The sequence below is a fragment of the Tupaia chinensis genome, unplaced genomic scaffold (assembly GCF_000334495.1).
Source record: "Tupaia chinensis unplaced genomic scaffold, TupChi_1.0 Scaffold150006_1, whole genome shotgun sequence".
Lineage (NCBI taxonomy): Eukaryota > Metazoa > Chordata > Mammalia > Scandentia > Tupaiidae > Tupaia > Tupaia belangeri.
The window spans coordinates 2,572,872-2,599,770 of NW_006209847.1; the positions used below are offsets into that span (position 1 = coordinate 2,572,872).

Here is a 26,899-nt window from a genome sequence, read left to right on the forward strand (position 1 = left end):
GGCTCGGGGCTTTCTCCTGTGTGGCGTGCTGGGGCGCGCAGAGCTGGCCCAGGGCGGCCGCGGGACACTCGCGCAGCCCTCTGCTGTGACCGCCGAGCGCCAGTGCCCAGCGCTCTGCCGTTGCCTCGGGGACCTGCTGGACTGCAGTCGCCAGCGACTGGCGCACCTTCCGGAGCCGCTCCCGCCCTGGGTCGCTCGGATGTAAGTATTCTTCACGCGGGCAGAGGGGACCTGGCCACAAGGGATTCGGGAAAGCCGGAACCGGCGGGGGCCTGGTACGCGGCGCACAGCAGGGTAGCTCGGGCCCAGGCGCCAAGTGGGGTTCGGTGGGAGCGTGGAGATAGAATTGTTCCGGCCTCAGTCTCCCTTTGGATGTCTTGCGAACCCAGCAGGTGGTAGCTTAGCGCGCCCTAATGGGCCGCACATGGGCGGGGGCTGGGATCCACAGAAACTCCAGAGGCCAGGGACGCCTTCCTGCGCCCTGAGCTAGCCAAGGGGGTTCAAATGCGCGCCTCTGTAAGCCTCAGGTGGGAAAGGTGGCAACCTGCAGGCAGCTGGAGAGTTTGCATTCGCCCTGAGTTTCTGGTTGTGTAACTCAACTTCAGTTTCCAACTGGCTCAGGTCTCTTTTCCTGTCCCCAACCATAAATGATCCCGCACCTTTCATTTGGAAGCCCCCCTTAACATAGTTGGGTCACTTTCCAAGCTAGGCTAGAGGTACTATTTTATTCTTCCTTCTTCCCACCTTGCTTAATTTCGCAAGAGCAGAGTGTAACATTCTCGTTCTCGGCCAAACTGGAACAGTCCCGGTCCTTCTCAGAAGTTGGTAGATAAAACTGATCAGATAAGGAGAGCTAGGAACCATGGATTTTTTCAGAACCATGGGCGTGAGTTCAGCACGCCCAGAGGTTTAGAGGAGAGTGCTGAGTGCTGTTGTGCAAGTTTTTGGATTTTAGCTCGAAAGTCTGAAAAACCTGAAATCACTGCCAGTTGAGAGGAAGAACAAGGAAAATGTAATTTAGGGAAATGCCCATCCTTCTAAAATGTCATCTCATTCTCTCCTAGTCCCCGTTTTTGTTAGAATTGGAGGAGTGCTGTAAAATCAAAAATATTTCTTTTTTAGGTTGCCGCCTTGTTTAAAAGGAATGAACGTGCAATTCATGCTTAATTTAGATTTGGGCCTAGCAGAATTGCAGTGGAAATTCTATATTCTTTAACCATTCTAGTTCCCTATCTAAATGTCCTGATAGGAGTGGCAGACAGTTTAGTTAGATGGTTTGAGAAACTATGTTTAAATCATTGTGCTCATCTTAAATCCTTGACCATCACACAGGGTATCTTTTTGTGTGCGTTTTTAATAAACTTCAGTTTAATAAAAACATAGGAACTATTTAATTTCGTATCAGGGTATGTCTTATTTGGTGTTTTGTTTTGGTGTTTTTTTTTTTTTTTTGTAACAAGTGAAGATGGAGATAAGGGCTTTAACCTAGAGCAGGAAGACTTTCAATTAGTTGTGGCTAATTCTGTTCAATTGCCTCTTGTGGAGGTCATGCTGCCTTATTCATGAAATGTGAATGGCTCTATTGACGACATATGGAAGTGAACATTTGAATGGCTGGAGGTGAACACCTAGGAATAATAGAGGGATGAGAAAGAGAAAATGAATACAGTGCTTCCTGGGGTGTGCTTAGAAATTCTTTAAGAGTATTCACCAACTCTAACGTACATTTAGTAGTTCCTCAGTGTCAAGTGGCTTATTCAGTCATGCCAGTGTGCAGTATATTTTTTGTGACTTTAGATATCTTAAAAATAATCATGTTGCCCTTGATTAGAAGTTCAGTTTAACCAAAATGGGTTCAATACCTATTTAAACATTGTCTTAAAGGTAGCTGACCTAATTAGGATTTTGTTTTGCAGATAATTTGGTGGCACACTAAAAACAAATTACAGTTTATTTGGTTAGCACAGTCTTTAATTACATTTCCGCCAGCAGTAAATTGTCTCAATACAAGTCCACATTCCTTGAATGTATGTGAAAATAAGTTCCACTTGTGTAAATAAGCACTCAGTCAGTTGTCAGTAACCCTGCTGTGATCACTCATTGGACAGCTCTGTCATTCTTGTACTTCTGTGACTTTTAACCATCTTTGTAGGTGTCACCAAACCATGTGGTCTAAATTCTTCATTGTAAATGTTTCTTTTGTTTGTACTAAAAGCTCTAAAGATCTCTTCTCTCCCCCTTCGAAAGGAGCAGAAAAACAAATGGAATTGGGTTTTGCCTTCTCTGTTATTTAATGTTTTGGAAAAGGAGGTGTTAGAAGTTGCTACTTAAATTTTACATAATTAGAAAAATTCTCAAGTAGACTATTTCAGAAATAAGTAGAAAATGTGTGTTTTCTTCATATCTTACCCTCCTCTTTCTTAGGCAATTAAACTACTGAAAGTTTGTCTCTCCACCAGTTTATGAAAAGCATTATTTGGAAAAAGTTTACGTCTCTTTTATTTCATTTGTTTAATTGGCAAGTTAAAATCCATACCTGTGTTTGTATTTTTGCCACTTTTTTCGGTTGTAACTTAGCGTCCTAGGAGTACCAAGTGTGAAAAGTTGAATAGTGTAAACTGTTAAATAATAATACTCTACTCAGTTATTTCACAAAGTACCGCTAATACTTCATGAATATAGCACTTAAAATATTAATTATTAGAAACGTTGCTTGCAACTGCTTTTAAAGGGAGATTTGAGTTTACATCTACAGTTTGTGCTTAGAGTTTTGAACCTAAAGAGCAATGCTCATTAGAACGTTACTTAGCCAAAATAGGGAAAACGTGCTCAATTGCCAATAAGAGCTCAAATATTACTAAAGTCTCACTGGAATTTCAGAATTATTTATCTAATCATGTAGAAATGTTTGAGTTCTCAACAGGGTTTAGGCAAGAGTCAGAAAGGTAGTTTCTGCTGGTGTGACTTCTTTAGTGTTGGCCTGTTATAAATCTTCTGGTTGGTACCAAAATTGGGGGTGGGGTGGGGGCAATAGTCCTTATGGTTTTCACAGCTGTTTTTCTATATTTTCCAGACTAAAACTTGAACATAGCTGGCTGATTTATGAGTCACTTTGGATCAGTGTCTTAAAACAGCTACAGCCTGGCTTTTTGTTTTTCAGCTTTCCAGATTTCTGCTGAATTAGCAGCTCTGCAGGCCCCAGTGGGATTGATTAAGAAGCTGTGCTGGATTTGCATTTTAAAATTTGACTTGGAAGTCAGATTTCCAAATGCTCAAAAAAAAAAAAATGATAGCTTGAACCAAATGTTGTAAATTAATTATTTTCATATATATTTATTTGCTTACAAATATACACTACCAGAGACTTCTCTCTACTGTGTAGAAGGAGTTTTATTTTTTCAAGTATTTGGCCACCTAAGTTCTGGATAAATAGTTAACACCTTCCTTCCTCACTGCCTTCCCCTTATATTAGCCTCACTTTTTTAAAAGTTTTTTTAAAAAGTTTCCGGGGGAAGATGTTTATTAATGGCACTCCAAAGATGAAGACTCTGCCTTCCTAGTTGAATGTTTTATATTCTGGGTTTAAGAAAGAATTGATATTGCACAACTTGAATCTCTTTTTAATGATCTAGCCATAAAAACAATATAAGGAAGATTTAGGAATATGTGACATCCTTAACTGGGAAGTAATCATTTCTGAAATGCAAACTATATTAAATCTAAATTTAGGTGCATTAAAAGTTTCATGACTGTATGTATTTAGCAGTAAAAGTCACTTAAGGGGGTGATTTTTTTTTTCCTCCCATACATAATGTGGTTTTAATAGTACACAAAACCCCGGAATGGAAGTGTGTTGCAATAACTGAAATATTTAAAGTTGCCAACTCCTGCTTCTGGATCAGAAATGAGTGGTCCCCCCTATGTGTGCAGTTTCTCATTTTAAAGGTCTTTGTTAGGGATCTCATCTCGTTACTAGTTTTAAAAAAATAGTTAAAAAGGCACTCACTCTCATTTTTCATAGGATTGCCCTTAAAATGAAGTGGAGAGGGCTGTTTTTTTTTTTTTTTTTTTTTTTTAATAATTAAAAAGAAAATAACCTGCATAAAGTGTACAGGCCAGATTGGTTCCTCTTGTCCCTTTTAAAACTTGGAACAATGGGGGATGCAGTTTTGTAATTGTTCAAGGTTCTTTAAGTGGGTCTAGATGAGACTTTCTGTTGACTCAGGCTACCTCCCAGGTGAAGGACTCTTTTCCTTGGTTGTTTTTTAAACCATGTGGGAAATCTGTGACTGTCTGGGGTGCTAAAAGCACACAGGTTTTGTTTGAATCCTAACGTGAGTTGTTGGGCTCACGGTTTCCTTGATGAACTCCAGATGGATTTGAGCTGGGCTGTGAGGGAAAGTGTCTGGCTCCAGCCAGCATGGTGAGCGTGCACAGCAGTGGTTGTAATTGCAGGATTTTTATAGTCTAAAGACTGTGCCAGATTTTTTTTTTTTCATGTTATAACTCTACCAGAACAAATCTACTCATGTCTGTTACTGTCTGGTAGGTCTTCAGGCAAACATATTTCAAATAAAACCTTTGCAGATTTATTTTTTAGGTGAAATGGAGAAATCTAGGTTTGTTCTCAAAACAAAAACTCAAAAGACTGAAAGAATCTCCTTCTACTACTTGTTAACTAAGCAGTGAGCAACTCTGAGCTTCTCTGGGTGTGATTCTCTCTGTTTTCATTTGGAGGGTGGTATACTTAGGCATATAACAAATGTTTCATGCTTTCCTCCAGTCAACTTCAGTTACCTAAAACTTTAGTTATTTAAAAATCTTCATTTTAAATTCCAAAGGAATTCATCCTAAGGGTTAGTTCTAAGCTCCTTGGAGTAGGGAGCTTTTAAGCCATACTTTTTGTTTGCCTGGTTTTCAATAGCTGTCTAGTCATTTCATTTTCTTTCCACCATCTTGAAGGCATAGAGTACTGACACATATGGGGAAAATAACCGAGCATATTCACCAGATTTTATTCCATATTTTGAATCTTAATTGACTTCCTAGAGTATTAAATATGTGAGAGTTTGTTGTTCTTAATACTAATGATGTCCTGTGGAAATTGTTACTAAGTTAGAAATTATTCACAGATTTCTGTACAGAATTCTTAGTTTTGCTAGATGTTTGGTGTGGTTTATATTACACATTTTATTACCAGGTATTGTGATTTTGGGGGATTCAAGAAAGCAAAGAGTTCAAGTTGTTTTTCTACCTATTCAGTACTCACTCACTCACAGCACTACTTAAAATAATTTGTGTCTTAACCCAGAGAAACAAATAGTGTGAAAGCAATTTCTGTTTTGTCTGACTGTAAGAAGGACATTGATGCTTACTTTTGTGATACTAAAAGGTTTCTTTAGTGGCTTTGGTTTCAGCAGCCTGCCTAATTAGCCACTTTTCTTAAGCCATGATGTCATCATATCAAGTTGGGAGTGGGGCGATGGAAGGGGATGGGAGGGTGAAGCAAAACTACCAGTTCACAAAAGATCTGTTCACCACATGCCAAAAAACATCTCTTAAAACGTTTGTGGGCTGAAAGTATTTGAATCTGCCAGATTCAAACTAATTTTGTCCTTAGAGTTTGTATTTTGGAGTTTGGCATTTTGGTTGCCATCTTGTTTATGAACAGAATGGGCCAATTATTCTCCTGCGGTCTCAAGTGTTGATCGAGATAGCTCAGAAGCCTACACCATTAAGCATGTGCAGTGATTTTCAGAAACTACTTCTAGTTTTATTTATGTTTTCTTACAGAGACTTAAGTTACAACAGATTGTCTTCCATCAAGGCGAGTTCCATGAGCCACCTTCAAAGCCTTCGAGAAGTGTGAGTCTTAGTTCTTTCCTTCTGGAGGGTTGAATAAGATATATTACCCCTCATAATATTGAACTTTGAAGAGTATTTGGATTATAATAAGTTATTTAAAATTTTTATATTGGGAGATATCTTTAAACGATTCGTAAAGCTTTTGCCCCATGAATTACAGATTACCTAATCACTTTTTTTTTTTTAACATTTATAGGAAGCTGAACAATAATGAATTGGAGACAATTCCAAATCTAGGACCAGTCTCAGCAAATATTACACTCCTCTCCTTGTAAGTGATATTAACAGAATTTCACATGAGTGTTTCTAGGGACACAGGTTTCATGCGAACTAAAGATCTTACATGCAGAAGTTGAATATTTCTTTCAGAGTAATATAAAGAAGGGCTAACTTGTTTTCCAGCCTATAACTTTGTCACTCCTGAATTTCAAGTATCCTTCTTATAAGACTTTTCACATTTTGCTGTCCTTGTCAAACTGGTCTTTAAGATTCAAAGAAACCACCTTCACCCCATAGAGACAGGCATGTATATGATTATATTCTGTAGACAACGACTTTAATTCTGATACTGCTCAATGGTATGGGATCGGTGGAGTACTTGGTAGGTAGTTCTCAGTGGAGAATGATTTGTGGAGAGAAACTGGAGTTGGTAATAAGCCATTGGTGTATCCTCATTTTAAAGTGTGGCACCTGCAGTGGAAATCAGGGTTCAGAAACATCATCTCAAAATACCAACTTTTACCTTAAAACTAAATCTGTCATTCATATAAGTTAGCCAGAAATATCATTGTATGTTATTTTTCAAATATAAATTTTCACATGCAGTTAGAGTTGTGTTAACTTATCTGTATTTTTAGGGCGAATAAGTTATTTGTATTCCTATGTTGTGATTTCAGAATGATTTTTATTTATAGCGTTTAAAGGTGGCATGGTGGCATTCAGAATGCCCTTGATTTAATTTCTAAAATTAAGTCATTTATCACCTTAATCGTGAATAATTAAAACATTCATTTAAGCCATAAAAGTTAAAAATGTTTTCCTATGTTGCACAACTAAAGAAAAAACCGTCATTGTTGGTTGCTTCTGAGAAAGGTGTTGGGGTGGTTGAAATTATATAGTAAATTTCAGGAAAGCTGTTCAGTTAATTAAAGTGATCACTACTCAATTGCTTACAGCTGGTGATTTATAGAGGTTTGTTTGTGCTGAGGGGCCAGGGCAGCTAAGTCATGGGTGCAGCCGCTGTGTCTGCTTTCCTCTGTTTGAATAAGAACTAAGTGACATTTGATACTGATGTGGTTTTTCCGAAGATCAGAAACAGAAAGGAATGAAAGAAAAAGCAGTTGGTATTTGCCAAATAAACACTGAATTTAAAAAATATTTCTGTGCCAGCATTAATACCTATTTTGTCTGTCCTTTACAATTACTTAAAATTTTGGAATCTAATGGAATACTGGTTTCAGTATCTTAAACATCTTTGGCTCTTCTTGTTGGACCATTGGAGTCTTCTAAAAATTCCACTCTGCCCTGCTGTCTTTGCACTTTGTATTGGCAGATTCTGTCAGCATGTTCAAGAGAGCCTTCAGACCCTGGCATGCTTCATGGCTGAGAGGGTCTGCAGTGCAGTTTCCCAGTCTGGGTGGGGTGGGAAAAGCAATCTGTTCTTTGGCATGGTGTAGTTTTGAAAGCACAAGGACTTGTGAGGAAGTAGAAAATTTGATCGGAAATAAATGACCTAGTGTTTATATATTTGAAAGCTAGAATGCCTTCTGGAGAATTAGCAGCCTTCAAAATTTGAACTCTTCTGTGTATCATTTTTGTGTGCTGTGTGTCAAGTCAGTGTTGAACGTTCTCACTTTCTTCCCCCTTGACTTGTTGCAGTACATCTGACCAGTAATCTCTTTATTCATCTCGTATAACCATAGATCTGATTATTACCTATGCTGCATAGATTCTGGGAAGAATAATTTATGTGATGAGCCTGCTCACTCAATATGGAGAGTGAAAACTGTTTAATACCCATGAAGTATCTTGAACGTTATAGCTCTATTTGTGTTCTTCTACAAATGATGTTTTCTTCTATAGATTTCTTTGGATATTGAAATACACAGTTGTTGTTTCTAAAGCATTACTAATTTCTATGTTGTGTTGTAAAGGGTGGAATTTCTTCTTTTATGTACAAGTGCTTGAAAGTAATCTGAGCTGGGGCCGACAGTTGGCATGGTGGTTAAGGGCGCTGGACTCCCATGTGGCTGACCATGGTTCCAATCCACCTCGAGTGGCTTGCTTTCTCACTTTCCATCTTTCTCACTCTCTCTCTCACCTGTCCCTTTATGGTCAAATTAAAGTAAATAAATGAATAAGTTAAATTAGAAAGAAGAAAATAATCAGAGCTAAAAGCCAGTACTTGAATACATTTCTGAAATTTAAAAAAGATCTGGTAAACCACATAACATGACTCAGATTGGAGACTTGGTAGCGCCACAACTAAGTCCTATATCTTGTCAAAGTAATTTTCAGAATTTTCTATTTCTACGTAACCAAGTTTTCTTTTTTTTAAAAAAAATTATTTTATTTAACATTATTATTATTTTGCAGTTTGATCAGAGAGAGACAGAGGAAGAGAAAGGGGGAAGTGAGGGAGCAAGCCACCAGGTCTGGGACTTGAACCCCGGTTGACCATGTGGGAGTCAATCACCAAGCCACCAGCCGGCCTGATTACCAAGTTTTTGTGTGTGTGTGTTTTTTGTTTTTTTTTTTTTTTTGACTTTGTATGTGTAGAGGAAAACATTTTTCTAGAATATTTGCACAGGTTAACTAATTTGAAAACTTGTGTTAAAGAGAAGAATAAAAAAGTTGCAGTCCTAAGCACCAGGTTTAATATCATGTTCCATACTGTTGCTAATCTGAGCAGTGGTGCCCCCTCCCCCACCAGGGGCTATATGCAGAGAATACCTAAGTTTTCCTTCCTTCTGTAGCTGTAGGAGTCAGCTACAGACTCCAATGTCCAGAGCTGAATTCAGTAAGAGACTGGTTCCAATAATGTCAGGGAAGCCATAAAATGCCAGGAAGGTGGGATGGTAGGTGGATGAGCAGTGAACATCTCTACTAGCAAAGGTTATCCCTAACCTTTCCAGTTCTCTTTTAGAATATAAAAGGCCTGAATAGACTTGCTTTCCTTTGACTCCCATACAGAGCTAGCAAAGAAGGCAACTGGCATGCGAGGGGCAAGGCATGGTTTGTGTCTATGTGTGTTTTTTCTCTTACGATTTCCTGACTGACAGGATGATGATAATATTTTAGGAGAAGAAATCAGATAATCATTGAAACAAACATGTGGTAAAACCCTGTTGACTTGGTGTAAGTGAATTGATTTTTTACCTATGCACTGGTTCTGTCTTTGTATAATGGGGCATAACCTGCTCTTGTTGAATACTTTGAAACCTGTCACCCGGGATAAGGAAGTTTTAATCCTGAGTTAGGAAAATTTATGCAACATTATTGTTGAACAAAAAAACCTTGCTGGTTATTAAATAGAAATAATTGGGTCTTGGTCTTGATGTTGATGGTTTATGTAGTACTGCCCAGCATGCAAATTCTTGCCTGGTGTCCTAGGTTGAAAATGTTCGGTTAGTGACTCTCAAAGAACCACCTGTAGTACTTGTGAAATGTCCATTCCCCAGCTCTGTCCCTAAAAATTCTGAATTGGTGAGTTTGGGTAGGGCCTCTGATTATTCCTTCTAGTATATCTACGCTGTTGGTTCTGATTAGATATTTTGTAAATATTTCTGGAATTACTGATAAGATTTAGTGTTATAGTCAAATAAGCCTTTATTATCTCAAAGGGAGAATATTTCTCTCTAGTTCATCATTTTCTTCATAGTCTGGCATTTTTCCAGAGATGACATTGTCATCCTTCTAGAGAAGTTGATTATCTTTCCTGGTAGGTCCCCAAAACATGTGTTCTGTCAATGGGAAAGCCATTAAAGAAGTTCAGAGCAGAGCAAGATGACCAGATTCGCTGTTTGAAAATGCCACTCTGGCTTTAGTAGAAGAATGTCCTAGAGGTGGCAGGAGGGTGGTTTAGAAGGGAGCAGATTATTTGCATATTGAAGCAGTCTAGGAATGAGGGCAGCCCCGTTCTCCTACAGTAAGGCTACAGTTACCTCAGCAGAGCTGCGATGAAGAGGAAGCTCAAGTCAGGTGTCCTGGGATTAATTGCTGGCTCTACCCTGGGCTAGCCTTGTGACCTTGGGCATGTTACTGTCTTTCTGTGTTTCCTTAGCTCTAAAACAAGAATAATAGTGCTGCCTATCTCACAGCGTTGTTGTGACAATTTGGCAAGAACACATAAGGAAGAGCCATCAGTCCTACATGGAGCGCTCAGTGATTGTGAGCCACAGTGACCATGATGATGATTCGCTTAACTAAAACTTATTGAACACCTACTGTGAGGGGACTTCAAAAAAGATGTGGAAAAATGGAATGAAAGGACTTACCTATTTTGGTGCAAAAGATTTCAAAATCCATGCCTAATTTTTTCATGCTATCAATTTCCCATGAACTTCTTGAAGACACCTTGTGTGTGCCAGGTTCTGCTTTAGAGGCTGGGTACACAGCAGTGAAAACACCAACAAACTCCCTCTTGCCATGACACTTCCATGCCAGTGAGGGGAGAGAAGAGATAAGCAAACAAACTAAAAGAAAAGATCTTCAATTCATGATAAATGCTGTGGTGGAGAAGGGAGAATAAAGGGATTGTAGGACTCAGGCAGTTGTCCTTTCATGTTGTCAGGAATGGTAACTATGAACGAAATCTTACATATGCTGGATAGCATTCTAGGGTTGGGACTCAGCAGTGACCCAACACCCAAAATCCTCTGCTCTCGTAGAGCTGACCTTGTCTGACAAGGAAAACAAAACAAATAAACAAACAAACCAAAGACAAAAAATAAGAGATGAAGTCGGAAGAGAAGTGCTGGGGAGAAAAATAAAGCAAGGAAGAGGTGTAGGGAGAGTGCGTGACCAGAGGGGGTTTCACTGTTATAATGGGGATACAGGGAAGGGCCCACGAGGAAGCTGATATTTGAATTGTCCTGAAGGTGAGGGCAGTTGTGTGTGCATGTATGTGTGTGTGTATGTGTGTCTGGGGGTAGGGGGTTATCTCTGCTAAGCCTCCCTTGCCTGGTGTAGGCCCATCTTGCCTTGTATGTCTACCTGTTACACAGTAATTTGATGATTTTGTTTGTTTTCTCTCATCATATTTTGAGATTTCCATGACTGACTATCTTTTCTCCCAGCACTTAATACAGGTGCATGGTGTACGGCTAGTGCTTAATTGATGCACAAATTAAGCACTATTGTGGCACAGGCACATGTACTTAGCATAATTCAGACAGAGCTCCTATCCCCTTCGTCCTAATCCCTGGCTACAGATTTACAGTGGAGACAGCATACCTACGTTTTGCTTACCTTGTGTTTAACTATGTACACTTGGCAAAACAATAATAGTAAATAAAAGGAAAACAAAAAGAACAGAGGAGTAACTTCAGTAGGACAAGGATTCCTTCACCCCAGAGCCAGTGAGTACACGCCCTGGAGTATGTGTGTGGTGGAAAGTGAAAGCCCTGTTTCCCATTTGTCTTTCCAAATTTTAGTAACTTGGTCCTTTGAAGGTGACTTTGGTGTTCAAAGATTCAGGTTTTTAAGGTCTCTTTGTCCATCGTGCTTGTGAACTACTCCATCAGACCCTGAACTAGAAATTCAAAATACAAAATAGCGATGACAAAACACACACACAAACCTCAAAATTAATCCGTTCCAACTCTGAAGGAAAACTGGTCATGTGGGATTCGTTGAGAGAGGGAGAAAACTGTCTGCGTACAGACTTTGCTGGTGTAATCAGGCATCTGTTGAGGGGTACTGGCTATAGGTGGTTCCCCTCACCTGCTGGCCTTGGTAGCTATCTTAGGTGGGATGCGTTTGCATCGCATCATATGTCCTCCTGTGTCGGAGGTGTTTTGGGAAGCAGGAAACGGAATCATGCCCTTCCCTTGGGAGTCTGATGCCAGTTACCCACTACAGAGAAGAGCACTGACAGTATGTATTGGCAGTTTGTGCCACACAATTATTATAAGTATAGTATTTTGAGAAAATGGTGATTTGTCTTTTTCTTTTTTCTTTTTTAATTTTTTTAATTTCTAAGATAAGCAGGAGAGAGGGAAAAAGAGACAGCAATGCTAGTAAGGTCCTGATGCCACAATCCATTCCCAGCCTCAGCCAGCTCCAGATCATGGGCCTGTGGGTGCCCAGCATGTTTAGGGAGGTCTTTGGACTCAAACTCTGAACCTTCCTGCGTAGGTCAGCCTCAGAGAGTGTGGCATTACCAATGTGCCACAACCCAGCCCACTCTTTCTGGGTTTTGAAAGTCCCACAAGTGCAGCATGCCTTAGTTGCTGGTGGCACTTGCCTCAGATCTCATTCCAGGGTAGCACTCAGATCCTACTGAGCACTCCATCCCGGCAGCAGCCTGGAACAGTGTCCTACACACCGAACACATCATAAATCCGAGAGCGATCGCGGGCCCCTGTGCAGTAGGAGGCATGAGCTGGGAATTGGGCACACGGGTTTTTGTCTAGTCTCACACTCATAACCCGACTGACCTTAGGCAGACTTAATTAACTCTTCTTTGTTTATCTGTAAAACAGTCTAAGATGTCTGCCCTCCTCTCTCCAGTGGCTCCAGGAAGGGATCACATGGCACAGTGCACATGAAAGGGCTCTCAAAAGCATGAGCAGCAGCTGCAGCTGCTGTTGTGTTGGGGTGGGCTTGGCAGAGCAGTAAAGACACAGACGGCGGGCCAAAGTGGGTTCTTGAACAGAAGGGTCACAGGAGGAAAGTGAGGTTTTTGAAACATTATCCTGGCAGCAGTAGAGCAGGGAGGGGAAAAGTGCTTTGCACTTGGGGTGAATTATCAGGAAAACTTTTACTTACTTGCTTCCAATGGTTCCAAAAAATTGGTAAACACTCAATTATATTTAATAACTGAACACTTGTAGCCTGAGGGCTTATTTATCTACAGGGTGAGGGCTTATTTATCTACAGGGTGAATTTCCAGCTGTTCAGAGTCTACAGGCTTCAATGCCTACTGTGTGCTAAGTGCCAGGGAGCCAGGAAAGGGAGAAAAAAAAAAACAAAACAAAACTTGGTCTCTGCTCTCAACAGGATCTGAGTAAATAGGGAAGAGAAACATGAAAGATACTCCAGGGTGATGCCTAGGGTGGACAAGTGTGCCTAGGGCCATGCCCAACTAACTGCCTAAGCACTGGAGCATCAAGCTGATCCTTCCAACTTACTAATGTCTCCTTCCTTCTCTAGACCTCACTTACCCCTGTGCTATACATATTCTGAAACTCCTGTGCTTAAGTGGTTTGCAAATTTGGGGAGGTTTTTGAAGATTTTTTTTTTTTTTCTTAAGGGAGTGAAATTACTATATTTCAGTGAAACACAGGTATCTCGTTTTCCTCCTTTTTTAAAAATTTAGTTGTTAAACACATTTCATTTTTAAAATCAAGAACAAGAAAGACAAATCAATACTGTATCTTTGATAACTAACATGTCTGGCTTTCCACCTGTCTGTTACCATAAATCTCTGGAGCTGCTCCATGCACTGAACCCTGCTGTGTGTGAGGGCCACATCTCTTTTCCCCACACAGGGAACTGGGGTAGGAGTCATGAACATTGACTTAGGGATGGTAAATAGGACAGAGTAGACTTAGTGGTCAGAAATCAGATCGGAGTGTTCTGATCTTTATATAACTGGACCTACCACCATGTTAAGTGAACATTTCTTCCATAAGCACACATTTCTTTAAATTACATTTCAAAAATCAAACTATTAAAAAAAAATTAGATTGAGGGCTACCCCTGTGGCCTGGTTGTTAAAAGATCCACATCTCACCAGGCCAACCACACGGTTCAAATATTGCCCTCAGTGATGCAAGAAACATGCCAGGTGCATGTGTGTGCATTCCCCAAATTCCAACAGGGTAGAGAGATGGAGGAGAAGGATTTGTGGTATGAACATGTCCCATGGGAGGTGCTCCCCCAAGATCAGTCTCTCTGGCCAAAAATAAAAAATCAATTTGGGAGACCTGTTCAACAGCCTGTTGTTTGGTTGCATGGTACAGTTTCTTGAAATAATTCATCAAGCTCAATTTATAACTTTTAAAAACAATGTCAATGTTTTAATAGGTTCACAGCCCAGAGATAGAATTACATGTAGGGAAGGCAAGCATTATACGCATTTTGAAGTGATGATGTAGCTGAGTAATGTGCAGTAAAGCTTTCTCTTTTTTTTGTTTTCCCAATAGGGAAACCTTTGTAAGTCCATATTTCAAAAGAGATTGCTAGTTTGTCATATTAATTAAGGAAGTTGAGCAGCTCTAGTGAAAATGAGGACTTAAGTTTCTGGGGGGGGATCAGTTTTGTTTTGATTAGTTAGAGACAAACCATATCCCATCCTTACCCATAGGTGGGTATAGAGGAAATGTGGAATTTGACCACCTTAACTGCAAAATTCATTCCCAAATGTGCACTCTCCCACTGCAGACAAATGGACTAGTGTCATCTTCACATGTGAAAGACATTACATTAAAGAACTACAATCCTCACCAGTACACACAAGCCAGTTATTACTGTGTTCAATGGAAATAAGCTCATGAAACTTAAGTCTTACAAAATAAACACCTTCATACAGTAAGTTGTCTTCTTTTATTGGATTTAAAAACATTTATTTATGACTTGCACATAAAAGAGTTTATTGTACACAGAGCTGTGTTTGTGACAAACACTCTGAAAGTTTATTTTCACATTTAATCATAAACTGGTCCCCAGAATACAACCTTGCTATGTTTTAAATTCTCAATTTAGAATGACTATTCAAAACATAAATTTGTGATCAATACCTGACTCAAATCCCTAAGTAGCTCTCTGTAGCTTTTAGGTCAAGAGCAAACTTTTTCTCAAGATCCACAATGCTCTCCATGATGTTTGTTCGTTTGTTTGTTTGTTTGTTTTTCTCATCGAGCATTCACTGGAATTCTTCTTTAGTTCTGGGCATATGCCAGGTTGTTCCTAGCCTAGGTTCCCTTGCATATGCTTTTGCCTCTGCCTAGGACACTCATCCTCCCCTTACTGTTTTGTTTATTTTTCAGATTTTTGCCATAGGGCATGTACACAAGACAGAGTGAGAGAGAAAGAGAAAAATTACCCCCCTAGGAGGATGGCCAGACAACAATCCCTTTTCTTCCATTCTCTTCCTAGTACTTTAGGCATCCATGCACATATGCCCAGTATGATTTTCAAGTCACCAGGTCTGGGACTCCAACCACAGTGGGCCATGTGTGAGATTCTAGAGCCTTAACCACTGCACCAGCTGTTGCCTTCCCCTTTCTAAATCAGATTTAAGTTTTCCCTTTTACATCATATCTTCTGTCATAATATATACTTTATTCACATGTTAAGTCCTCACATTTTTCATTTGTATATTTGTGATTCCTTAGTATCTATTTCCCCACCAAAATGAAACTTCACAAAAGCTGAGATCGTGTCTGTTTTTGTCTCCATTGTAACCCTAGCATTGGGTACTAAGTACATGTATTGTTGGATGCCTGAATGAGTAGATGGTTGGATGGCTTAGTCCAAATTTGCACACGTCCACATGCATACACATGTACACACACACACGCATTTGTATGTATAGGGGAGGAAGAGAGAGGAGGGTTTTTTATGTATATATAGTTAACTCTTCTGTTCTTTTCCATGTGCACATAAAATTATTTTCATTCATAAAACTCCTTTTTTCCCCTATACCAATAATTTTAGATATGACAGAGGGACCCTTTGGGCCACTTTTTCAGTAGTGTCTCTTGAAGGCCATAAAGTTGTCCCTCCCTCCCTTGAATTTGACTTTCTGATGTAGTTTGCCACAAAAACTCCTGTACTCCCAGCATTTATCCTGAATCCACATCATTTCTGTATCTCTCCCTCAACTTCATTTTAAGCATTTAGATTGCTCCTTTGAAGTATCAGGCACAGCGTCTACCAAGAGACATCTCTGTGCCAATTGAGACTTGAGGCTCGTTTTGCCAAGACAGACAAAACAAAAAGGTTACAGCCGGTTGCTTTTCGTGACTGGGGAGGCAAGATTTAACATGCATCTCTGTCCTAGCCTAGTTACTTTTTCTCCTCTTTCTTATTTGAGTTTCTCTGCCATTTTCCATAAGGTTCCAGGTTCTGGTTTGATAGCGAAACCCAAAACCATGAAATAGCTCTAACCAATACTGCTTCCTCTTTCTTTGCCTGAAAGTTGCTTAAGTGCTACATTTAAAACATGAAAGGCAAATGTAAACATCTCCTTTCTAACACCTGTTTCTCTCTCCAGGTAGCTGTAGCCAGCAGATAAAGCAATCTCTAGAGTGAGGTTGAAAGCAAAATGAAATATTAAGATAATATTCATGTTGCAAGTATCTTACAGCATAGGATAAACATGGTGTACAGCCTTGGACTATCAGTTTCACTGTGCATGCTCAATTTTAATAATTTTAAAAACAAAACAAATACAGAATAGAATCAAAAGGAGCATATATTTTTTTTTAAAGAAAAAAAAAATGCTTTTGTACTGAGTCATTTATTACTGGAAGAAACCCATGGAAGGTATTGGCGTAGGATAGGGAGCAGTACTCTTCAAAGATAAGTGAATGTTTACTGACTCAGGAAAGTGATCAATTAATCATATAAATCTCTATTTCTCTCTTCTCCTTTATTTCTTAAGCACAATATCTATCAGTCATTGGAAAAGTCATGACATATTTTTCCGTGCAAAAATGTGTCTTGACTTTTCCAATTACCTAATAGGTTAATATCAAAGAAAAGTGAAAGGAATTAGAAATAGTTTGCTGTACTATATAACTACTTATAACTGTATAATTACTTATGACCATTTTTTTTAATTAATTTTAAATGACTTACATGCAACTTGAGTAATGCAAAATCAGAAGAGACATTTTTATGCGTGGAGAAATTCCCTTTAGACCGGTTATCTAACCTCCCTCCCCTTAAGCACTTGCAGGAACAAAAGCTCATTCTTAATGAGAAGCCATTGCTTCTAGTGGTTCTGATAGGTAGGACTTTTTTTTTTTTAAGTTTATTTATTGTTCATTTATTCTGTTTGTAAGAGACAGCATCCTCAATAAAGTCCCAATGCTGTGATCCACCCCTAGCCTTCAGTCAGCCCCAGATGATGGGCACTCGTGTGTCCAGCACACTCAGAAAGGTTTCTGTACTTGAACTCAGCACCTTCCCATGTGGGGAAGGTTCCTCACAGAGCCTTATATTCTACCACTGCACTACTGGCTCCAGGATCACTAGGACTTCTTATTTGTTAAGCTGACCTCTGCCCCTCTGTAGCTTCTTTGTTCTGTTCTGTCCTAGCTGTCTGTCAGGGTGAACAACTTCACCTTCATTCTGTTTACTGCATAACACGTACAAGTCTTTTTATTTTTTTATTTTATTTTTTTAAGAGAAAATTTTTTTTTTCTATAGGGCACATGTGCTTGTTGGAGAAAGTTGAGAAATCACCTCCTAGGGGGATGGTCACACTACAATCCCTTTTCCTCTGTTTGCTTTGTGGGATTTTAGGCACACATGCACATACACACCTGGTTTGAGTTTCCTGCCACCAGGTTTGGGACTTGAACCAAGGTGGCCATGTGGGAGTCCAGCGTCTTAATTACTGTGCCACCTGCTGGACCCACACTTTCTCTTCTACTGTCTCAGATTCTCATTCCATTTCTTGTGTGATATGGAGCCTAGACTTGTACTGTCCAGTAGCACTTGCTCCAATCTTCAGTGGTGGGAATGCTCAGTATCCATGCTGTTCACTGCCCTAGCCTCTCGACCTGTGCATATTGAACATGGAAAGGTGCCTAGTGCAACTTAGGAATGGCATTTTTAACTTAATTTAGTCACTTATAGCCAATGTCTCTTGCACTAAATAATATACACTTGAAGTCCTCCTCTCATCTTTGTCTTGCATGACAGTGTAATATATAGTACTTCGAAAAAGATACTTGAGATGTGATGTAACTTCTACAGAATATGGTAGAACCATCTCTCTTGAGCATAATTCTGGACACACGGGACGTTTAAGATTATGTTCGCATTTTAAGCACCTTGTTGTATTATCGGCTCATATTGAGTTTGTAATCAGCCTAGCTCCCTAAGTCTGTTGTCATTTTCCTAAGAATTCTTTTAAATAGACTTTACAAAAATGTTTGAAAATTTTTGAGATATTAGGTCAATTGGTGATATGGTAGTCGAAGTGGTTGGAGTCTACATGGCCAAATGTGCAATTTGAGTCCCCAATCAGTAGCTTGAAAAACATGTTGAGCTTGTGTGAGTGTGTCCTCAAAATCCCGAGAGGAAAATGAAGAGATTGTGGCGTAGCCTTCCCCCAGAGGGTGCTTTCTCACTTTTTCCTGTCCCTTTCTCTCAGTGTCTCTCCAGTGAGTACATGCACCCTATAGCAAATTTTAAAAAAATGTTCAACATATTACCTGATCCCAGTTCAGTTCTCATCTTCTAAACCATCATTTTAGTTCATTCAGTGGTTTTGGATCATGATTCATTTAATAGGTGAGTTTACTTTCAGTTCTGTGACACATGTACTTGAGTATTCACATCACTATGTTTAAACACAACATTGACTGACTGCACAGGGCCATAGGTAGCTCCATAGCAGCCACTAGCAGCTTCTGTAAAGCTTCATGATATCTTTGAGTAAAGACATTTGAAATGTGAATTTTCTTTTATTTCTTTCTTTTACTTATTTTTTTTTAATAGAGATTTTTGCTCTAGGTTGCATGCACTCACCAGATAGAAACAGACAGAAAGCAAGAAATCATCTTCCAGGGAGGATGGCCATGCTGCAATCCCTTCTCCCCTCAGGATCTTGGGCATACACGCACTCAGGCTCCCCGTGTGTTTTAAGCTGCCTGGTCTAGGACTTGAACCATGGTTGACTGTGGAATTCCAGAGACACCACCATTATGTTATGTTCTGGTCCCAAGGGATGTGAATATGTGAATATTATAATCACCACCATATTTTCTGTCTTATTCACAAAGGCGAATTAAATACTTGTGAAATCAAGATACTGTTGTGCCTTTGCTTAATAGTGGAGATATATTCTAAAAAATGAATTGTTAGATAATTTCGTTGTTTTATAACCATCATAAAGTGTACTTACCTAGACCTAGATGGTGTACCCTACTACACACCCAGGCTGTATCCCACAGCTGTTACAGTCTTACGGAACCACTTTCCTGTACTTGTGGTCTGTTGTTGACTGAAATATTGTGACATGGCATATGATCTTATTCTGTGCCTGTGATGTGTTTTGGTCTGAACAATTTAGGAAAATAAAAGGAAGTTATTCTAACCTGATTTATTTATATAGAATTAGTTTTTCTGTATGCTATCTTCTTGTTACTTTTGTGTTTAAAATCATGATTTTCTGGTTTATACTGTCATCTTAAGTTCTTAATATAGGCTGGTTTTCTATTATATATACATCTAAATTGAATTATTTTACAGTACACAAAAGTTATAGTAACTTTTTTGGGAAAGATTTTGTCTGTTTTGGTTTTAAAGAAAATTGGTTTTATTCATTAATTGAAGTTCTATTGAAGACCCTTAAACATAATGTACTGAGCGAATTCATTTTACCATGGTCCTTCCTAAAATGCTCTTAAAATGCCAACAAGGAATAAGAAAAAAAAAAAAAGCATACCAACAGGAACAAGGAAATTAGGGAACACAAAGAGGATATGGTCCAAATGAAAGATACCATAAAAGTTTCATAAGTAAGTAGATAAATTGTAACTGACTTAAAAAGAAGAAAGTGGAGCTGATCCCTCCCCAAAGCAAGGCATGTGTGTGTGTGTGTGTGTGTACATGTACACATATGGGTATGGTGCAGAACTTTGAAATAGTTGAGGAAGTCAAAACTTACAAAGATCAGGGTGTAGAATAGGACTGAAAACAGAGGATTAGTTAAAACTTCTTTCTAGGAAGCAGTCAGACTTCCATGTTCTTCCTCCAAAGCCCAGAGTCTAGTGATTACTCTTCCTTGACACAGAAAACTAAAAAATTATTTTCTGGAGATATTAAACAGAAGGTTTGGAATTTGGGCACAGGCCCAGCTGTCAGAGGTTGGGGTTTGAAGGTAGCATCTTCTGAAATCAGGGCAATTAGGTCAAATCTCTTTATGGAAGGTGACCCATTCCTCTCAGGTTATTTCTTATTAGCCTCACCAGATGGTCGCAGCCATGCTACACCCACCAGAGTGCAGAACGGAGGATTTTAGAGGAGAATCCCATAGAAAGTGACTTGTGGCCATCCATCATGAGAGATCCCGTCACCTGTGCCGAGACTGACCATTCAGCATACGGCCCTCAGTGAGCTCTTAGCTCCTCATGAATGAAAAGCTAACAATCACCAGACGTCTGAAGATATTTCTAACAAGAAAGTCAGGATATGAAACAAATGGGAGGAGGAAGTTGGAAATAATGGAAGGAGAGGGGACCTCAAATCTAGTATCTCTGGAGAGAGAATGCAAGATGTTGTGTCCCCACAAGAGCAGAAAAGCATGGTGAATAATGTTGAGAAGTTAAAAAGAGAATAACAGACACTTTAAAAAGGTAGTAGAAGTGTTGGGAGAATGTTGAATCATCTCAGAAGAACCGAAAGATAAAGGTATGGAAAATGGAGGACAAAATGAGAAAATAGGAAGATTAACTAGAAGTCTCTTACTTGTCTAATTAGAATTCCACAAAAAAAGGTGGGGGGAGGAATTATCAATAATCCAAACAGTTTTCCACAACTGAGGAATAGCGTTTCTGGATTTGAAGGGCCTACTGAAGAGGCAGCACAAAGAAAAAAAAAAAAGAAAGAAAGAAAGACCTGTAGTAAGACCTGTAGTAAGTACATTCCTGTACCGTCTTGGATACTGGAGTGAAGAGAAGAAAAACCCACACAGCAGGTCACTTGTGAGGACTGGTAGCAGTTCTCCACGTGTGCTCCTGGCAGCATCAGCTTCACCTGAGAACATGCTAGAAATCCACATTCTCAGGTCTCACCCCCTGCTGAAACAGAAGCCCTGGAGCATGAGGCTCAACAATCTGTGCCTCAAGAAGCCCGTGCCTACCTCGTGCACTTGTGATGTATGCTGACGTTTGAGAAACACAAGGGTAGAGAATCACAACCACCTCTCACTCCATCCATGCTCACTCTGGTAGAGCAAAGCTTCAAAATACTAAGGCAAAAACATTTTGTAATGTAAGCTCCACATACACCCAGACTGTCAATCTTATAAAGACATTTCCAGGCCCAGCTGCTGTGTCACAGCCATAGTGCAATGCTCTGCAATGCTGGAAGCCATATGGAGGATCATGGTTCAGTTCCAGGTGGGGCTGTATGTGCCAGATGTGCATGCATGTGCCCATGATCCTGGCTGCCTGGCAGCAAGGCTGGGGCAGGATTGTAGCATGACCTGTTGCATGTACTGGTCTGTTGGTTTCTGTCTTTCTGTCTCTCTCTCTTTCTCTCTCTCATGGACTTTTAAAATATTGCCAAACAAAAAGAATAAAATATATTTTATACATAGTTCCTTAGGAAGCTCATGAAAGATAATGCCTGAGGAAAATAAGGGAGTAAACCAAGAACAAGGAAGACTGGAGGACATCAGGCAGTGTGAGTGCAACAGAGGAGAGAAGTGCAAGAAGTTCCCCAAAAATAGAGGCCCTTAGTTTCTGTAAAAGGCTGCACATTTTCTAGGATGCAGTTGTGTGAAGCATCCATAGCAAGACTGGTCGTTGGCAGTGTTTGTCATCCAAACTCAGAATCAGCCTATTAGACTAGAAAAGACCATTCCATTCTACTCCCTCCACCACACCTCTGCCTCATTAGTTTACAGTTCAGAAAAATAAAGGTTCAAAGTGAAGCAGATCAAGTCATGAAACCAGGAATAGTATCAAAACTCTCTGGGAAACTAGTTCCAGTTATTGTAACAAAGAGATCAATCTTAAGAGATCAATCTTTTGGCTAGTTGGTTCAGTGTAGACCTTCAGTTTTTTGTTTACTTTTCCTGTCTGGAAGCTGTAGTGAGCATACTGTTTTCTGATGCTCACAGACATCTTGAAGAACACTTTAGATAAATCCTTAAGCGCTAATCTAAAGCTGGTGTGTAGTTGCTAGATTATTCAAGAGCGATTGTTCGTGTCAGGGTCTTGAACTTACGTATTCATTCCTGAGTTCTGCAGAACCAAAGATGAAATAATTAGAGTTTCTCTTCACTCTCAAGTAAATCACAGGCTAGTGAAGAGATGCAAACTCACAGTGGTCTGACATAGGAAAATGACTAGGGAAAATTTCAAAATTTCATTAAAATAGTTTGTTTTTACTGTACATAATTTATTTCAGGTGAAAAGAACTTATCAGATTCTTCCTTACCATGTTGTCTGTTGTCTTTTAGGATTTGCTTTTAAATTTCTATTTGCAGACAGGACTGAATTGAATTCACACTTTGGAAATCAAAGAAGGGTTGTTTTGTACATGGTGTGAATTGCTTTTAACCCATGTATCTTTTTTTTCAGTTTTAACAGGTGTTATAACTGGCACATGAATAATGCTCTGATCATTGTAGGACCTTTTTATTAAAATAGTATGGCCGTTTTTATCATGTTTGTGAGCCACAGGCTGACTGTGTTTTATGTTGACCTGGCTTTTAACTGAAAAACTGACTTTCTGCTTCTTACACCATGGTTCATTTGCTGGTTAATGTTCTTAGTTCTTATTCAGGAATCTGTCTCCATGCAAAGGTTCCCTCAGTTGACTTTGTTCTTTGATGCCATAGTACCAGTGGGCCAGTCTAAACGTGTTCTTTAATGAAGCATCTTAATTATCTTTTTAGAAAAGAGATGAGCAGAGACAGTTTATTTTTATCTATATGGGAGAGTTTCTTTGCTTGCCAAATTTCTCTTAAAAGAATGCTGATATTATAGGGTGGTTAGTTACTCCAGCCAACATAGTTTTCAAGGAATATTTTTATCACAGGGAAGGGGATCAGGGGTTATTGTTGGAAATATAAGAGACCTTTAATGTGTTTGCAAAATATAGTGTTTTATTTAACAGTTTGTAGTTTCTTTATAAATGATGCTAAGCCAGTTGCTTGCAAGTTATATATAGAATCAGTATTTCCTTGGGGCCAGGCTTATTGTACCAGTCAATATATTTAATATGCTGGTTTGATGGTTGGTTGTATGGAATGACCACAGATTCAGCAATTTGTTAGTGTCAACAACTGAACTGGACTTAAGGGATGTGGTTAGAGTAATGCATTCTAAGAAAAGAGGGCCTTGCAAACATATGAAATAGGCTTTGAATTAAATTTCAGAGCACATACTCTATGAAAGGAAAATGCTGCAAACACATACTTTTTCTCAACAGCCAAGATTACACAGTTTTACACATCACAGCTACAAGGCCTGAAGCTGTCTTTTATCTTGTGTAATAGGTAGGAGACAGTTGAAACTACTGATGGTATTTCTTACATCTTAAGAAGCTCGACTTTGATTGGTTCAGGAATTTCAATGTGGAAAAAACCTAATACTCTGGTTCCTCATGAGTAGTGAATATTACACTCTGTGGTTATCCTTGTAGACTCTGGAGGTAAGCACCAAATGGTGCTTCATGCTACTCAAGAGTGCATGAAGTTTCTTCTGAGACACATATGCTTTCTGGAGATCAAATGAGTCTGAAAGTAGAACTTGTCATCATCACACCAGTATTCATTCATATCACCACTTCATAAGTTATGGTTTGCTTTTTAAAATTTAGTCTAGCTGTACATTGAGGACAAGTGTTTAAGAGTATCAGAACAAATGAGTGAGCACATTTCATGTATGGAAATAACAGACTTATCCCATTCCCTGTGAATATCTTCACAGCATAATACCTGTATTAGACTGTCAGTGACATCTCAGCTAAGCAAGAGGGGACCCTAGTCTGTACCCTGTGCCTGACATGACCACCTATGTTTGAAACATTACTCAATGGATAAGTTGAATGGGAACTCCAGTAGAGCTGAACTGGGTCACTGGGACCAGAGGTTGCAGAGCTGGAAGCCTGAGTCTGTGTGTCAGTGGAGGAGAAAAGCATGACTTGTGTCTTGGGAAAGTAGGTTAAGAGTGTTGTCCCACCCCAGTGCAGGCACCTGTCAGACCTTCACTGCAAATGCCAGCATCCCATCACTACCTCTGCATTGGATTAGGAGCCTCTTACATTAGGGCCTGCATCTGGTCTTGCCTGTCTTCTACCCACTACTGCCAGAGCAGCCATTTAAAAAAAAATTATTTTTTATACATTCAATCACTGTATATCATTACAACATACAAAATGAATTTTCCCAGCAAAAATACAGTGTGTATTAGTCCAGTCAAAGATAATATCATATGCAGTGTCATCAAGAGATTATTTTCCATATTTGTGTCCTTTAAATGTTTTGCCTTTCTTTTTCCCCTTGATTCCCTCCCTCTCACCTTCTCCCATTTCCCATCCTCCTCCCACACTGTCTAGTATCCACAATTGTTCTCTGTGTTTTTTATCTTCCAGTCTTTCAGTTTCTGCCATAGAGTGCAGATATTCAGTGTATATTGAGTGGGGATATACAGTGTCTCTCTGTCATGGTCTATATTCATCCACTTTCTATCAGATGTCAGGGTCTTGTTTTGTATGGCTAGGTAGTATTCCACAGTGGACATGTGCTGCATTTTTTTAATCCAGTCATCTGTTCGTTGACATTTGGGTTGGTTCCATGTCTTAGCAATTGTGAATAGTGCTACAGTAAACATGGATATGCAGGTACTTTTCTGACCCAGTGTATTTTTATCCTTCGGTAGAAAGCTAGGAGTAGAAATGCTGGATCTTATGGTAGTTGTATTTGTAGATCTTTGAGGAACTTCCATATTGTTCTTCACAGTGACTGTACTGATTTACATTCTCATCAACAGTGTAGTAGAGTTCATTTTCACCACAGCCTCACCAGCACTTAGAATTTTTTTATTTTTTCAATCTTAGCCATTCTGACTGGGGTTAGGTGGTATCTCATTGTAGTTTTGATTTGCATTTTTCATATGATGAGGGATGATGAGCATTTTTTCATATGCTTTTGGCTGTTCATATGTCTACCTTTAAAGAGTTGTCTGTTCAGCTCATTTGACCATCCCCTTTCTTCTTCCTCACTCTTGAGCTTTATCTTCCTCCAGTCATCACTTATAATTGTGGTACTCTGGCCATCAAGACTTTCCTTTCCTCAAAGGGAAGAAGCCCTGCTTTGCTCTCATTTGCTTGAGTCTGGACACATCTTTGCTTCAGCTTAGAGTGCTGGCCTCCTCCCCTTACTTCCTGGGGGGAAATTCACTGACATTCCCCACCTCCATGACACTCCTACTGCTCTCTGAGTTTGTCCTTTCTCTTTCCATTGCCCTCTCTTTCTTCCTTATCACAGCACTTACCACACTATTGACCTCTCCTACCTGCCTGCTGTTCTGCTGTTGAACAAAAGCTCAGTGAAATCAAAGGCTATCTATATCCATCTGGCTCATGATTAGAACTCCAACCCTCTTAGAATACATACCATCAGATGAAAACGGTGAACCATAGTTGCCTGTTCATTTTAAATGTATTTGGCAAAGTTGGCCAAAAGGTGAAATTGGTAACAAAATGAAATCATTATTGTTGGGCCCGAGAAGCCAAGGTTGGATTACCTGGGACTCCTGTTTTTCCTGTGGCTCTTGAGAAACCTGAGGGTACCATCTGTGCCTGACCAACCAAGCCCCTCCATGTGTCCACAAGGGACTAATTAAACTTCACCTCAGCAATGATACAACTCCCTCACACCATGGAACTCCCTGTAACCATCAACAACACCAAAATAGACCTCTTTAAGATGGATTGGCAGGAAACTGAGACGCTCTCCAACAATTACAGTATTGTACTGAATTTTGAACAATGAAAAGATGGCATTTCCACATTAACTTAAGTCATGGAAAAAGGTATTCACACAGTTTTGTTTTTGTTCAAGCATTGGACGCTTCCTGCCAAAACTATTAATTAACTGCAGAGCTTTTTAATGTGTCAATCAATTTTGGCATTTATCCATATTTGGAGAAAAACTAAAGCCAGAGTTGAATTAAATCTTTGTCTTCTAGAATTGACTGTTTGTGACCCACTTTATGAAATATGTTTATATCGGAGGTTTTAATGATAAAGATTAAATCTAATTTTAATGTATTTGTCTTTCTTTAACCCCTTTTTCATGATATAAAGCAAGGTTTTGTTTTTTGTTTTGTTTTGTTTTAAACTGGTACCTATCAGGTGGTTATTTGGCAGTTAGTCTGAGATCTAATAAGAAACTGGTTTTTAGATTTAATTCAGTTCCATGAGGACAGAGTGAAGTGTGGGTGATACAGGGACTATTATCCTGGCTGTTGTGAGGGACTTTTGTGCTAGGAAGCCATGCTGACAAAGACGGCACTGTGCACGCTCCATCTACAACTGAGCACTTTCACGCTGCAATTTAGGAGGTGTACAGTTCAGGAAATTGCTGGCTTTGGCTGCAGTGTACTTTTACTGCTAGGAAAATTTTATTCGTCACTCAAGTAATTGGCAGTTTAATACCTTGTTCATAATTACCTTATAAACAAACGAATACATAAACCAAAGATTGAATTGTCTGTTATCTAACTTGTAGCCTTATTTGATGAGCATGATAAGATACCCGTAGATCTTCTCCCTTCCCCCAAAAAACTAATGTGATCTATTTATTGCACAGATCTAGAGCTGAGTGTTTTCTTTTTGTTGGTGTTACATTTAAGAATAGATATTCCTGCCCCAGAGACAGCCTGGAGGCCAAAAC

At 39.4% G+C, this 26,899-nt stretch overlaps 1 protein-coding gene across 1 annotated transcript in view; it reads left to right on the top strand.

Moving 5' to 3' along the window:
* The window catches only part of LRIG3 (leucine rich repeats and immunoglobulin like domains 3), a 55,549-nt gene that overhangs the window by 3,782 nt on the left and 24,868 nt on the right, over positions 1–26,899 (top strand). The window contains exons 2-4 of the mRNA XM_014585566.2: positions 20–201; positions 5,794–5,865; positions 6,062–6,136. Of these exons, the coding sequence (XP_014441052.1) occupies positions 20–201; positions 5,794–5,865; positions 6,062–6,136 (329 nt within the window). The remainder of the gene's footprint in view (positions 1–19; positions 202–5,793; positions 5,866–6,061; positions 6,137–26,899) is intronic.